The sequence below is a fragment of the Xenopus tropicalis genome, chromosome 7 (genome assembly GCF_000004195.4).
Source record: "Xenopus tropicalis strain Nigerian chromosome 7, UCB_Xtro_10.0, whole genome shotgun sequence".
Classification (NCBI taxonomy): domain Eukaryota; kingdom Metazoa; phylum Chordata; class Amphibia; order Anura; family Pipidae; genus Xenopus; species Xenopus tropicalis.
Window position 1 is genome coordinate 64,964,764 of NC_030683.2, and position 16,171 is coordinate 64,980,934.

General features: G+C 38.4%; 1 protein-coding gene across 3 annotated transcripts in view; it reads right to left on the reverse strand.

The window, feature by feature from the left end:
* The window catches only part of mtor (mechanistic target of rapamycin kinase), a 156,248-nt gene that overhangs the window by 51,661 nt on the left and 88,416 nt on the right, over positions 1–16,171 (reverse strand). For all 3 annotated transcript variants that reach the window (XM_031905510.1, XM_031905511.1, XM_031905509.1), the window contains one exon: positions 4,462–4,562. In XM_031905510.1, coding sequence (XP_031761370.1) covers positions 4,462–4,562 — 101 coding nt within the window. The remainder of the gene's footprint in view (positions 1–4,461; positions 4,563–16,171) is intronic.

A 16,171-nucleotide genomic window follows, 5' to 3' on the forward strand; every position in this document is an offset into this window, starting at 1 on the left:
TTACAAGTAGGCCCACGCTGCAATACAAGATGGCATTGGATTGCACTCTACAATTTGGACAGCAGATATTTAAAATACAAAAGTATATAATAAAAGGCCATTAATTTGTGGCTCTTCTCAAACCAGGGTGACACCGAAAAGTGGTTACGCAGTGCATCATGAAGGTCAGATTGGGTGATATTTTAACATAAAGCATTTTAAAATCCTGGTGCTTTACTGTTCAGTCTCTAAACGTAAGTATATTTTTATAATATATGCGTAGTTAAGCAAAGTTAATTGAGAGCCAGACTTATTCCCTGCACTTAATGTAGAAGGAAACATAATTACTTCACACAATTACATACTAATTAAACTGTCCAAATAAAAAATAAATAAAAATAAATAAATAAATAAACCAGGGAATGGTGCTTGTTTAGCATATTCTCCCAATGTTTGCGTGGGTTTCCTCCAGGTTCTCAGGTTACTGGTTAAAGGTTAACTGGCTTCTGATGAAATTGATCTAGTGTATGTGCAGATTTATGTCTGTGGTAAGAATATTATATTGTGTGTTTAATGGACTGCTGAAAATGATTAAATGTTTGCATTATATAGCATTAACCCTTTTCCTGCCAACAACGTAGGTACTGAGTTATTTTAAAAAAAGCAGTTAAGTGCCAACAACGTAGTACCTAGAGGGTTGGTCCTGCGACACTATTGTCGCAGGACTGTCCTACAAGCAGCAGACGCGATCGCATTGCATCTGCTGTTTGTACTGCTTCCTCCTTCCCCCTCCAGCGCCGCCTCCCACCTACTTCCTCCCGAGGACTGCAGCATGGAAGAGCAGGCAAGTGATCTGATCTTCAGGATAGGTAAGTGCGATTTTATTTTTATTTATAGACACTTTTACACACACTTACATACATTTACATACATTTATACACATACAACACACAATTTAGCACAGGTTTTTTTTTTCCACTTTGAACACTTATATATACTTATATACACACTGTCATACAAGTTTTACATGTGCACATGTATACACAACTCACAACTTTTTTTAATTTTTTTTTTTTTTTAGTTTTTTATTTCCCTAAAAACTGTTTATTTTGAAAGTGTGACTATTGGATCAGATATTCTGACCACTAATTATGCTGTCATGTTGTTTCATTGATTTGCACAATTTTTGTGGTTTTATTGCATTTTTATCCCTATATTAGTGTTCCCGATCTGATTTTAGCATAGCTTTGCCATGTGTAACTTTGGTGTACAAAAACAAGCTTATCTATTTTGAATTTATCAGAATGTGTACTTTGCAAAAAAATATGGTTTTCTGGGGGTCTTTGAATAGTTGGGGGGGGGTTATGGCACATAATACGCTGACAGGGGGCTCTGTGTGCAAAAGTGCAGTTGGCAGGCGAGAAATCCATATGCACTATTTTAATTTTGGGTTCAGTACACACCACATACTTTGGTATATCTATGCATATTGGGCATCAAACTGTTCAGTAGACCTCTGGTGTTCCTATTTGGGGTGATTTGCCTTTGTATGCCAGAAATTGTGTGAGATAAATGCGGCAAACTGCAACATTTTTATGCGATTTTCTGAAATGTCATAAAAACCACTAACTTTGGGAAAGCTTTGCAGATTGGTACTACCCCTCATAAAACTGCCGTGTGTTTATGAATTAGGTAAAGAAAAGCCATGAAATTAGTGTGCAGAAGGTATATTTGGGGGGTCTCTAAGTGCCATGTGCTTTGATAAACCTATGTACAGTGGGCATAAACCTGTTCAGTAGACCTCTGGGGTTAATATTTAGGGTGTTTTATCATGGTACCTAATGACCTGTAGAAAATAAGATGCTGCATAGTGGAAGTTGTGAGGTGATTTTTGGAAATGCCATGAAAATCGTCAAACTTAGGAAAGCTTTGCGGCTTGGTACTTTGGAGTAGAAAGACACAGGTACCCATTTTAGATTCAGGGGAATGTACTTTCCAAAAATATATGACTTTCTGGGGTGAATGTACTTTTTACTATATGTGTTATCTCACATATAATGATGTAAATGTTGAGTTTGCAGAAGCTGAAATGACAGAAATGATAGATCATATGGGGGTAGGTTCCCATTGGGGCCCCTACATGCCACATACTTAGGTAAACCTATACATATTGGGCATCAAACTGTTCAGTGGACCCCTGGCGTTCATATTTAGGGTGTTTTATCTGGTTCCTTTAGGAGATAAGATACTATAGTCTGTCACAAATTTTGATAATAACCAATAACTTTAGGAAAGCATTGCAACTTGGTAGCTTGGAGTAGACAGATAGTTGTGCCTATTCTGGATTTCCCAGAATCTGTTCTTTCTAAAAATGTATAATTTTCTGGGATAAACCTTCTGTTAGTGGAATTTTTGGCCTTAAAATCTAAAGTATTCAGCTTTCTAGAGCAGTGCTTTGGAAATTTGGTAATGTACTGCTGGGAGTTTTTGGCCTATACAAGTGAGAAATCTCCATAAAACTATATATATATTTGGTATTGGCACGTTTAAGAGACATGGGACTTTCCAAATCAGTTGTATTTTCATGCATAAAATAATTTTTGTTTCTGGTGTATGTGTTTATATTATGGAAAAAATACAGAATTGGAATTACACCAAAATTCTACCATATTTTAAAAGCTTAGGTTGTCCTGAAAAAAAACCATATATTGTTTTCCTAGGAAAGGCCCCTAAAGTAAAACAGTGCAAAATGTTCAAAAACTGTCTGGCAGTAGAAGTTCCGCTTTGTCCAAAACGGCTGGCAGTGAAAGGGTTAAACTAACAAAACCACTTGTAATTTTAGCTGCTCCTTTCAAGATTCTTTTAAAACAGCATTTAAAGGAGAACTATTTGTACAGCGCTGCAAAATATGTTGGCACTTTATAAATAAATGTTAATAATAATAATAATAATAAGGGACTAAATCTAAAAGGGGTAGCTCACCTTTAAACAAATTGTTAGTAGGTTGTAGACATTTACATTCTAAGACAATTTGCAACAATTGGTCTTCATTTTTTAGTGTTTGGGGTTTTTCAGTTGTTTTGTTCTTACCCTAGTAACCAGGCATTTGGCTATTAGGTAGCCTCTATGCACACTATCAGTATACAAGAGGCATTATTTGGTAATAAATCTTGTTTTTATTAAACCAAAACTTGCCACCAAGTCAGGTATGCAAAAATAACTACCTGCTTTAGGGTCACTGAGAGCGTCATTCAAGGGGATGGTGAGCAACATGTTGCCCACAAGCCACTGCTTGGGGATTACTGCTCTATGGTGAATGTTGATGTTTATAAGTCCACCATCAGGAGGACACTGAACAGCAATGGTGTGTATGGCAGGGTAGCAAGGAGAAAGCCACTGCTCTCTCCCCAAAATATTGCTGACCATCAACAGTTTGCTAAAAATCATGTGGACAAAACAGAAGGATACTGGAATGTTTTGTGAAGAACTTTGTGACTTAAATGAGGAGTGTGAGATGTGGAGAAAGAAAAACACTGCATTCCAGCATAGGAACCTTATCCCATCTGTGATAACATGGTGGTGGGAGTGTTACGGTTTGGACATGTTTTACTGCATCTGGGCCTGGATGGCTTGTCATCATCGATGGAACAATAAATTCTGAACTATACCAGAGAATTCTAGAGGAAAATGTCAAGACATCTGTCTGTGAACTGAATCACAAGAGACAGTGGGTCATGCAGCAAGACAATGACTCTAACTACACAAGACGTTCTACCAAAGAATGGTTAAAGAAAAATAAGGTGAATGTTCTGGGATGGCCAAGTCAAAGTCTTGACCTTAATCCAATTGAAATGTTGTGGAAAAACTTTAAGCGAGCAGTTCATGTGAGGAAACCCAACAACATCCAAGAGCTGAAGCTGTTCTGTAAACAGGAATGGGCTAAAATTCCTCCAAGTCAATGTGCAGGACTGATCAACAGTTACCACAAATGTTTAGTTGCAGTTGCACAAGAGGGTCACACCAAATACTTTGGAGAGCATGATTCGCTTACTTTTGCTACACACAGATATGTTATTGGATAATTTTAGTTGACTTTTAGAACATGTTTGAAAATCAGATGTTTTAGCCCATATTCATATAAAAATAAAGAAAACTTTAAAGGGTCCACAAACTTTCAAGCACCACTGTAGAAAACCTTTCAGAGATTTTTTCTGGGCATGTAAGTCAACAAAACACACGCAGCCAGGCCTGAACTGGCAATCTGTAGATTTTGACAAATGCCAGAGGGACGGCTGATGTAGGATGCCATTTACAGTGACTATCAAATGGAATGATGGGGTGCTGTTTGGCCCTCTGTGTACTTGAAATGTCACGTCCTATATTTAATCCCAGTCCGGGCCTATTCCTAGCAACACATTCACTAACGTTTCAAAGTAAAATTATGCTTAAATTTTATGGTAGTAACATTTTTAACCAACTTACCTAATCCCCATGCAGCTGCTGCTGCCATTCGTGCCATTTTAGCTCGAGCATCCTCATTAACATTGGTCCAGTTTTCACAGCACTGCTGATGAAGCTGTCCCCTAAAAAGAAAGAATTTTAAAATATTCGAAGGATTAGCACAATTTAAAACACACAACTGATAGAAAATGACCCAATGCACAGGCAAAACTACAGCTTTAGGAAAAAAAAAGTGAGGATTACTCTACAAATTGCAATCATTACAACATGAGCCTCCACAGTACCCACAAAAAAATAACATAAGCAGGTCACAGAGAACAGCAGTTTTAAAAACAGGTGTTTACTGATTGACAGATATGGAGATAAAACACGACATAGTGAGAAAGTGTGTGTGCGCACTTGGGGTGGAAAAGGCAATTTTGTTTGTTTTGGTTGTGATGGTTCCTGTAACAGAATAAACAACAGATGCAAAGCAAACATGTAAAATGCCCCTCAACAGAAAACAAGGGACATGAAGTGACCACACAGCATGAAGCAAAGTAAACCTGCATTGTTGTCTATAGCTACTGGACAATACAAAATAAAGCGATGTTAAGGGCTCTGGCACACGGGGAGATTAGTCGCCCGCGACAAAACTCCCTGTTCGCGGGCGACTAATCTCCCCGAGTTGTCATGACCCGCCATCCCAACGGCGAACATGTAAGTCAATTTCGGGAAATCGCGCCGCCGCGTATGCCATCCCACCGGCGACTTACATTCTCGCCGGTGGGATGGCAGGGGAAGGCAACTCGGGGAGATTAGTCGCCCGCGAACAGGGAGTTTTGTTGCGGGCGACTAATCTCCCTGTGTGCCAGAGCCCTTAAGGTTATAGATTAAACAAGAGCTAATGGGGATATCAAATATGATCACACAGTTCAAGAGGACAAAGTAAATTATTTACATCAAAATGAAACAAACCACGTTACATATAAAGACTCTGAAGAAAACTGTCCTACCAAGCAGCTCTCTGCATTATTTTTTCAAATTAATCTTGCACTAGCAATCAAAAATAAAATATTCTCTCTGGATACAAAAGAAAACAGTAACACCTGGGCTGGATTTGCTGAGACACAATCTCAATGTTATTTGCAGTAAGTTTCCAATGAGCTTTGAAGCACACTGCCATAACTACAAATAGAAGATACATGGTTAAATGCAGAGAAGAGTCAATGATGAAAAGCAGATGCCGATATGATATATGCTGAAACCACTTGAAGAAGCTATATCTAGAAAAATTCAACATTATTTTCAAAGCAAAATATTTTCCCCTTGAAATCATAGTTTCATAAAATATTCTAACCATACTATCAAAACCTGATTGTAGGTTGACAAATAATGATACATCAGCAATCAAAAAATATATACTATAAAACACACATTGCATTAATTGTATTACAGCAGCAAGGAAAAACAATAAGGGTAAATTGACAAGGGTTGACTTTATGGCATTTAGCATAAAAATGTTTACACCAACCATATTTTTGGTTAATTTCAAATCTCAGCCTAAAGAGTTATGTGGCACCAAGGTAAATGTATACATGTTGTAATACTAAAGGGAATATGGCAGGACATGTGGTGGGATTATCAGTCATTTTCTTCTACAGCGTGGTAGTTACATTAAATATATGGAATAATAATAGTTTTTCGTAACAATAGAATAATTGGTTGGGTAAATTTGTAAAAGTGCGGTCTCCAGTTATGACAGGCAAACACTTGTTTTTTGGCAGATCCTGTTGCAGAATCCGAGAGATCATTTGAAAAACAACTTGCAATAGAAGTCATACTGTTGGACACTGCCACCCCATGTGGAGTAGTGAGGACCTTGATATCTACGTCCTTGCCAAAAATGTGCAGAATAATTGAATATGATTTTGGCAAGTTTTTGTGGTGTCAAATGCTATTCATATAAAAGTTTAATGTAAGCTTTAACATGGCCAGTACATCTAGTGCTGTGAGGACGTCCTGCCATTGTTTACTAGTGAATGTTTGTTGTAGTTTGTATTCCCACTTTTCCATGTAGCGCAGTTTCAGGTTAGTATTTTGTAGCAATCTGAGAGGAGGCCTTGTAGACTGTTTAAAAGTTAGTGGATTTTATATTATTGGTTATAGGACTTAAGGAAGAAAAGGCATTTTGCCATTTTACTGCCAACAGATTATCCATAATAGTGCAAGCTAGAATGCTATATTTATTCTACAGAATGCTTTACCATTCCTGAGTAAACAGCCCAAGAACTCCCTCTGTATGTTTATGATAGAAGCTGGTCACAGTAGCTTCTGTGCTGCAGGTCTAGCTGCTGGTAGCTAAGATTACACAGCACAGTTGGGAGGCGAGCAAATTCTCATGGGAGAGGGAGCAGGAGAAGGGAGGGGGAGAGAAGAGCAAACTGAGCAGACTCGTGACCTGAAGGATTTTTCTGAGAGCAGGACTTCTGATACAGAAGAACATTTGTATAAAAAAAGAGGAAAAGAAATCCTGTGTTTCTTTTGATAGAGGACTTAATGCAGCTTTTCTGTGACTGCTTACGGCTGTATTTACATAGACCTTTCTGATAATGCTTACTTACTTTTACCTTTCCTTCTCTTTTAAGCAAGTGTTGTCACTTGTAGATAAAAATACCCTTAATTCATTTGAGAAGTTAAGTATAAATTCTAGCCGTGGTGACTAATCTCCTCTAAATGCTTTCCTAACAGCGAAAAAGTAAATTGCTGGTAAGAAAACATGTATGTTGCTTTGGCTTTTAGAAGTTGCCGTGCAAGGAAACTCAAGTAATCTCTAATGAACATCCCCAAATTTATTTGGAGTAAATGTTTTATTCCTTACCAGGCAGAAAATGTACTCAAAAAAAAGTCCATAAAAAATTAAGTCCATAAATTCCACAATTCTCAAGTGCCTTTTTCAAACCAGAAATTTTTTATATGTTAAAGTTAGATAAAAATTTCTATGGAAAGTTTGCAAAAAAACAAATCTTAATTTGCACCCTGACAGTTATTACTACTTTTGCAGAATAATCAAAATGAAATACATAGCAGTTAGCTAAAGTCTTAACTAAACTTAAGTAAGGATAAAAAGTACTAATTTCATTAAAAATGTATTATTTATTTTCAATGTATTTCTTTGTACAGTAAAACTTACTGATGATGATACTGCCTTAATGTGCATGTATTGCCGTTTTGCCAGAGTAGCTGCAAGGTGCCGCTAAGGTACACAAGATCTGCAATAACATCTGCATAAAATATTTTTCTAGTTATGGCTTTTTTCCTCTTAAAGGAAGGATGCATCAAATCTATATTATTTTGCACTTTTAAAATGACAAACCATTTGAGATTGGGTTTAAAACTGGCTTCATTATAAGAAATTGTCCAAATTCAAATATTACAGGGTTTTGGTTATGAACATGGAATATTGCACATAAAAGGTCTCTTTTAGGACTTACAGTTACTCAACACTGCTGTAGGTAAGCCTTTTGAAAAATGCATTTGAACGATGATGGAAAGTCTCCGATGACAGGTTAGTTCAAATCCTTTGCAAGTGTTGTTCATACAAAGAAATAAGTTGGATTATGAAAAACAAAACCAAATTGACAACCATTTTGAGGACAGCTGCAGCCTCACAATGATTTGTAAGGTTTACTACTGGCTGAGGTAACAAAAATGTACAGGTTTAAAATTACAATATGCTAGAAACTGCACTTTAATCAGAAGGGTGGACAATGTTCTTAAATAATGTTAATTTTAGCAAAGAAAAGTGTTTTAGTATTAAAACAACAAAAAAAATTGAATTACTTCAATCTGTTTTTCCCATCACCAGAAAAATAACTAAGAGCCTCTGAAAGTTGTCTATCAAGTTAAAACATGACAGGTGGCAAACATATGGGGTCCTGCATGGACATGGAAGGGAACAGAGAATGTTAGAAATGTCCAATATAACTGCAAGAATGTCAGACTGCTGAAGACCTTAGAATGGCGTAGCTTACCTAGGGAAACAGCAGAGACTTGTATTAAGTTATAAAGAGAAAAAAACCTGTACATTAAAAAATACTGTCCTTCACTTCAATACATTTTAAAGAAAATTAAAATCAGATAAAACATCATTATTTATAAATATTTTCCATGGAGATGCTAATAAATCAAAATAAAAAAACCAACACTCTCATTTAACTAAATACTATGTCTGTATTGCAGGTTTCCATAGAGAATTAACATTACATTTGACACGATCTAAAGTAAAAACGCCAGCTTAAGTTGCCTAAGAATTTTGTATTAATCATCACATTTATTTTTCCCTCTGTAATCATCAATGCCATTTTGGTACACTGCTCTGCAGCTTGTTTATGCTGTAGGGAAACTGGTGGCAACGGCAACCAATAGTTGTTAGTTATTAAAAACAGGCTTTGCCTGTTTTCAATTTGTACATGTATATGATCATGCCAACAAGAACAGCTATTTAAAATGTAGAAACTGCTCCTTAGGGTTGACGGAACTTGACAGTATTTTTTTTTTTTTTTAATTTCACAGAAATCTATCAGTTTATTCTGGGGTGCTTATGTCCAACACAAAATTCTCAGCTGTTCTCATATAGTGGGAAAAATAATAATTACTGTATATACTTGAGTATAAGCCTAGTTTTTCAGCACCCAAAATGTGCTGAAAAAGTCACCCTCGGCTTATACTCGAGTCGGGTGCCATGGGTCCCTCTAGACTAACAACCTCTGTCCTTTGTGTGCAAATTAGGCCACCCACAACCAGACCCTCCAGTGCCCTGGCCTAGGCTCCCACTAGCAATACTTATTTCCCCTTACATCCCTCCGGGACTGGGTCTGCTGCCAGTTTGCCAATGTGCAATGAGCGTGGGGTAGTACTCATATTGTTTTTGTTGACCCTCTTCTCCGCTTACAGAGCTAGTTTACTGTTTTTCTTTGAAATAAATATTGAAAAACATATACCCCACTGATGCCTCAATTAATGTAATTTCATTGGTATTTATTTTGATTATTAAAACTTAGCAGTCGCGGTTGCATTTCCCACCCTAGGCTTGTACTCGAGTCAATACGTTTTTCCAGTTTTCTTAGGTAAAATTAGGTACCTCGCCTTATATTCGGATCGGCTTATACTCGAGTATATACGGTATTATAAAGGACCATGATATACAAGACATTAATTGCATGTAGATTAAATGGACACTGTACCATCATTCATTATTCTTGCTATTTCCATTAAGCTAATGTACACTAATGTAATGAGAAATAAAAATATATATTTATTTCCCCTATTTTTCAACGCATAAAAGAATTACTAGCTCACCTTTCCGTTTTAGCCTTCATAAGCAGCCAGTTTAACTGGCAGTCTGGCTACAATCTCCTTTACACTTAGCACACTGCTCATTGGTGTGGTTTAGCAGTCAAAATGGCATTGCAAGAGTGATCATGGCCTGCCAGAGAGCAAAACCAGGAACAAATTTCTACATTTCTGAACAGAAATGACTGATAGTGCTTTACCGTATGATGGCTTTGCAGTTTTAGGATCATAACCTTGTAACTAAAGACCCCTGTTTTTGAAAATGTATGCACTTCCACAGATACTTAATTACAAATAAAATGGGGGCACAGGGAATGAGAATTGATCAATTCCATCTTAAATACAATACTGTAAAATGCAAGGCTTCTGATAATATTAAGATATTTCATTAAAAAACAGTAAGGAAGAGGTCACACAGGGATTTTTTAAAAACACAAATTTGAGCGTTAATACGCACAAAATGAAGCCCTAATGAAAATAATGGAATACGCACAAGAGCAATTCCCACTAGACGCTTGCAAGCTAACATCCACGTATTTCAATATGGTGGCCAATATGGATTGTGCATATAGGTATTTGCATTATTGTATGTTAGTGATGTAATGGGAGAGCTGGAGGTACTGGCGTTGGAGCGGAAATATGATGTGATTGGCATTGCTGAAACTTGGTTGAACCAGTCGCATAACCGGGCAGTTAATATTGGGGGTTATACATTGTTTCCGAGGGACAGGGGCAATAGAAAAGGAGGAGGAGTGTGTCCCTTAAGCAGGAATTAAAAGCAAATATTAAGGAGGAAGTGATGGAGGTAACAGAGGGAGCTGAATCCTTATGGGTTGAGCTTCTCACAGATAGTAAAGAATCTAACCATATTAATGGTAGGGGTATGCTATAGACCCCCTAATGTAAGCGAAGAGGAGGCGGCTCAGCTCCTGCTGCAAATAGAAAAGGCTGCTAGTCTGGGGCAAGTGATAATAATTGGGGATTATAATTATCTTGATATTGACTGGAGCAATAGCACTGCCAGGACAGTAAATGGGAACAAGTTTATAAACTTGCTGCATGACAACTTTATGTCACAGGTTGTTGAGGAGCCAACCAGGAACCATGCTATATTGGATCTAATGATCTCTAATGACCCGGAACGTATAGCAAATGTGCAAGTGGTTGAATCCCTGGGTAATAGTGACCATAATGTTATTTCATTTAATGTTTGGTGCAGGAAACAAATTTACATGGGGGCAACAAAGACAATGAATTTTAGAAGAGCAAATTTTATCTACTTAAGGGCAGTGCTTCAGGGCATAGATTATGATATTATATCATTACTGTTATTATTAACATTTACGGTATTTATAAAGTGCCACCATATTCCACAGCGCTGTACAATAATAATGTCATACATTGGACATACAGAGTAACATATAAAGCAATCAATAACCGATACAAGAGGTGAAGAGAGCCCTACTCAAAAGAGCTTACAATCTGCAAGGAGAAAGGGTTGAGACACAAGGTGTGGGAATGGGCATGCCCAGAGTTGTGAGAAGTGGGACAGGTTATTGCTTTTAGCAGCACACTGAGGTTATGTTAATCTAGATTAGGGTAAACTTCTCTAAATAAATGCGTTTTTAGAGATTTCTTGAAGGCAGAGAGATTGGGAGAAAGTCTGACAGTTTGTGGGAGCGAATTCCAGAGAAGGGGGGCAGCCCTTACAAAGTCTTGAATGCGAGTGTGTGAGGAGGGAATAAGAGCGGAGTTGACGAGCAGGTCAGTAGAGGAGTGTAACAAGCGGGTTGGATAGTACCTAAAGATAAGTTCAGAGATGTAGGGTGGGGTTATGAACTGCTTTGAATGTGTGAGTCATTAGTTTGAATTTTATCCTGGATGGTAGGGGAAGCCAGTGCAGAGATTGGCAGAGTGACACGGTAGAAGAGGAGCAGTTAGAGAGGTGTATGAGCCTGGCAGCAGTATTCATTATGGACTGGAGTTGGGACTTTGGAGGGGAAGGCCAATTAATAGGGAGTTACAGTAGTCCAGGCGAGATATCATGAGAGAGTGAATCAGAATTCTGGCAGCATCTTGGGTGAGAAATGATTTATTTTGGAAATATTTCTTAGGTGAAAGTGACATGATTTGATAAGTGACTGGATATGAGGAGTGAAGGACAGGGCGGAATCAAGGATAACCGGGCTTGGGAAGATGGGGTGATGGTAGAATTTTTAACTGTTATAGATATCTCGGGAACAATGTGGGTGTTGGATGGGGGAAAGAGAACCAGTTTAGTGTTAGAGACGTTGGGACATCCAAGTGGAGATAGCGGACAGGCAGGAAGAGACACGAGTTAGAAGCTCTGGGTTGAGATTAGGAGAGGAAAGACAGATCTGAGTATAATCAGCATAGAGGTGGTAATGAAAGCCAAAAGAATTGATTAATTTGTCAAGTGAGGAGGTATAAAGAGAAAATAGTAGGGGGCCCAGGACAGAGCCTTGAGGAACCCCAACAGAAAGAGGCAAGGGAGAAGATGATTCACCATTGTAAGAGACACTGAAGGATCGATCTGAGAGATAAGATGAAAACCAGGATAAGGCAGTGTAACGAAGGCGCGGAGAGAGCGGAGAGACTGGAGGAGAAGAGGGTGATCCACAGTGTCAAAAGCAGCAGAGAGATCGAGAAGTATTAGTAGCAAGTAGTGTTTTTGACTTTAGCCGATAGGAGGTCATTTGTTAGTTGGGTTAGAGCAGTTTTGGTGGAGTGTTGTTGTCTAAAACCAGACTGTAGGGGATCCAGGAGGTTATTGTCAGAGAGAAATAGCGTCAGTCGGTTGTAAACTAGGTGCTCGAGTAGTTTGGAGATGAATGGGAGCAGAGAGATAGGTCGGAGGTTACTAGCATTGGAGGGATCAAGGGAGGGTTTTTTCAGAATAGGAGTTACAAGTGCATGTTTCAGTTGGGAGGGAAAGAGAGATTGAGAGATTGAATAGATGAGTTAAGGCTTTGATAAGACAGGGGTTGGCATTGCGTAGAAGTTTGGTAGGAATGGGATCAAGCGGGCAGGTTGTAAGGTGAGAGGAAGCCTAAAGTTTTGAGACTTCCTCTTCAGTCACTGGGGAGAAGCAGCCAAGAAGAGACTGGGTAGCATGTAGGGAGGGAGGTGAATGGTTATGGGGATCAAGTTGTACATTGTCACTTTGGATGGTGTCAATTTTATTTTTAAAGTGCTCTGCAATAGCTTGAACAGTGACTGGAGCACATGGATGGGGTGGAGGAGGAGACAGCAGAGAGTTAAAAGTAGAGAAGAGTTGTGCAGGTTTTTTAGAGAGGGAGTTAATGAGTGCAGTGAAGTAGGTTTGTTAAGCTTGGCGGAGGGTGGTAATTATTGAAGAGCAGAGCAGATTTGTAGCTGCAAAAATCTGATTCTAACCTTGATTTGCACCACCGGCGCAATAAGAAAAAGTAGAAGTGTTAAGAATCACCCTATGTGGCTTAACTCTGAGGTAAAGAAGTTAATAGGGGGAAAAAAGAAAGTTTTAAATAAATTATATTATTAAATATAAGTCAGAGGGGACAGTAGCTGCGTTTAATGAATATAAACACTAACAAGTGTTGTAAAACAGCAATCCGGAAGGCAAAGATAGAAAATGAGGAGCGCATCGCTCATGGCTTTATGAAGGACAGGTCATGTCAGCCTAATTTAATTGCTTTTTATGATTAGGTAAGAGGCTGGACAGTGGGGAAGCAGTAGATATAATCTATTTGGATTTTGCCAAAGCATTTGATACAGTTCCCCACAAACAACTGCTTTCTAAACTAAGGTCTATTGGTCTTAGTAAAGTCATTTGCACATGGATAGAAAACTGGCTACAGGATACCCAAACCTGTAGCCAGTTTGGTATTCATATGCAAATTACGTCAGAGGGCGGTTGTTAATGGTAAATTTCTACTTGGAGTAAGGTTCTGAGTGGGGTCTCTCAGGGTTCTGTACTTGGTCCACTTTTGTTTAACTTGTTCAAAAATGACTTATGGGTGGGTATTATAAGCAATGTATCAGTGTTTGCAGATGACACAAACTGTGCAGACCAGTCAATTTGATCAAGGATGAGGAATCCTTGCAGCAGGATCTTGACCAACTGGTAATCTGGGCGGCTAAGTGGCAGATGAGATTTAATGTGAATAAATGTAAGGTCATGCACCTGAGGTGTGAACAGGTAAACAATGGGGGTGATTACAGCCCAAGCCTGAGGTGTGAAAACGACAGGGGGTAAACAATGCAGGGATTAAAAGCTGTGAACATAACAGGGGATTACATTTTTAAACAATACAGGGGTATTACAGCCTGAAACTGAGGTGAGAACCATGCAGGGGGCCAGTTAATCTCAGTACTGATACCATTTAAATCTTACTCAAAGGTAAACCATCAAAGCAGCCAGACAGGTGGGGGGCAACACAGAGGGGGGTCGCGGGCCGCCAGTTGGACAGCACTGCCTTAATGGGATTGCACTAGGCAAATCAATAATAGAGGAATACCTGGGAGTCCTTGTAGATAATAAACTTGGTTGTAGCAAGCAATGCCAGGCAGCAGCTGCAAGGGCAAAAAAAGATTTTGAGCTGTATTAAAAGGGGCATATATTCACGGGAGGAGGGTGTTATTCTTCCCCATTACAGAGCACTGGTAAGGCCTCATCTAGAATATGCTGTTCAGTTTTGGTCTCTAGTGCTCAAACGGGACATTATTGAATTAGAGAGGGTCCAGAGAAGGGCAGCTAAGCTGGTAAAAGGTATGGAAAGTCTTAGTTATGAAGAAAGACTGGCCAAGTTGTGTCTGTTTACACTGGAGAAGAGGCACTTAAGGGGTGATCTGATAACTATGTATAAATATATAAGGGGATCATATAATAACCTCTCTAATGCTTTATTTACCAGTAGGTCCTTCCAATGGACATGAGGGCACCCACTCAGTTTAGAAGAAGGGAGGTTCTATTTAAATATTCAGAAAGGTTTTTTACTGTGAGAGCTGTGAAGTTGTGGAATTCCCTCCCTGAATCAGTCGTACTGGCTGATACATTATATAGCTTTAAGAAGGGCTGGATTACTTCTTAGTGTGGGAACACAGGGTTATGGGAGATAGCTCTTAGTACAAGTTGATCCAGGGACTGGTCTGATTGCCATCTTGGAGTAGTTAAGGAATGTTTTCCCCTCTGCAGCAAATTAGAGAGGCTTCAGATGGGTTTTTTTTTGTCTTCCTCTGGATCAACTAGAAGTTAGGCAGGTTATATATAGGCATTATGGTTGAATGTGATGGACGTATGTCTTTTTTCAACCTAACTTACTATGTTACAATGTTACATGGCTGTGCAGACATACCCTTACCAGTACTGCACCACAAGGGAGGTTGTGTGATATAACTTGTGTGATAGCACATCTTGTTAAAGAAACTTAAAAATTGCAGTAGCAAATGGACTGCCTGCCTCCATAACTTTTGCTGAGCTCAAGTGCAGAATATGTTACCTTCAAGCTTTATGAGTAGACAGAGATTAGTGTCCATGTGGTTTTGTAACAAAAAGCAACAAGTAACCTTTAATTGGTTGATGTTAGTTTTACGCTGATATTAGTTTTTATTTGACTCAATTGTGCAGCCTCTTTATGAAGTATCAATAGAAAATATATGATTTATGTAAAATGGACATTTAGGAACTATAACACTAGATACATTTCTTTATGAACCTCATTGATGGACGTACGTCTTTTTTTAACCTAACTTACTATGTTACGTATTGACGATCAGTCTGGCTACATCTTGCTTTTAAATTTCTTTTCCGCTTGGCTTCTGTTTGCAAAAGTTTACTAAAATTCTTGCAAGTTGTCTTCCTCCAAGGCTTTTTTTTTTTCTAATTTTTTTTGTATATGAAACGTTTACAGAGCATCTGACAGCATAATTTAAAGAAAAATAGCACTGTGAAAGTGACTGAGCACAGATTTACTGCGTCATTACACACAATAGCGGACTTATGGTGAACGAGAAAATTCTGAAATGCATGTTGGGAAAAGAAACCTATAGGCTGAGAAATGCATATAATCAGCTGCGTGTGGTTTTATTAGCGTATTTACGCTCAAACCTGCGTTTTTAAAACCCCAACATGAAAATGATTTGTGCAACCTCGCCCTTACATTACAAAAGCTTTAAAATTTGATAGTTTGGAGCAGAAAGACATATCTACACATTTTAGATGTGTACTAGAATGTGTACTTTACAAAAATATACTATTATGGCATCTTACAACACATACAATGCACACAGGGTGCTTGTTTTGCAGCAGCCAAAATGTCATGAAAACTTGCATGCACTATTTTATTGTCACACACTGGCATACTTGGCATCAAATTGTTCTGAAGACCCCTGGCAT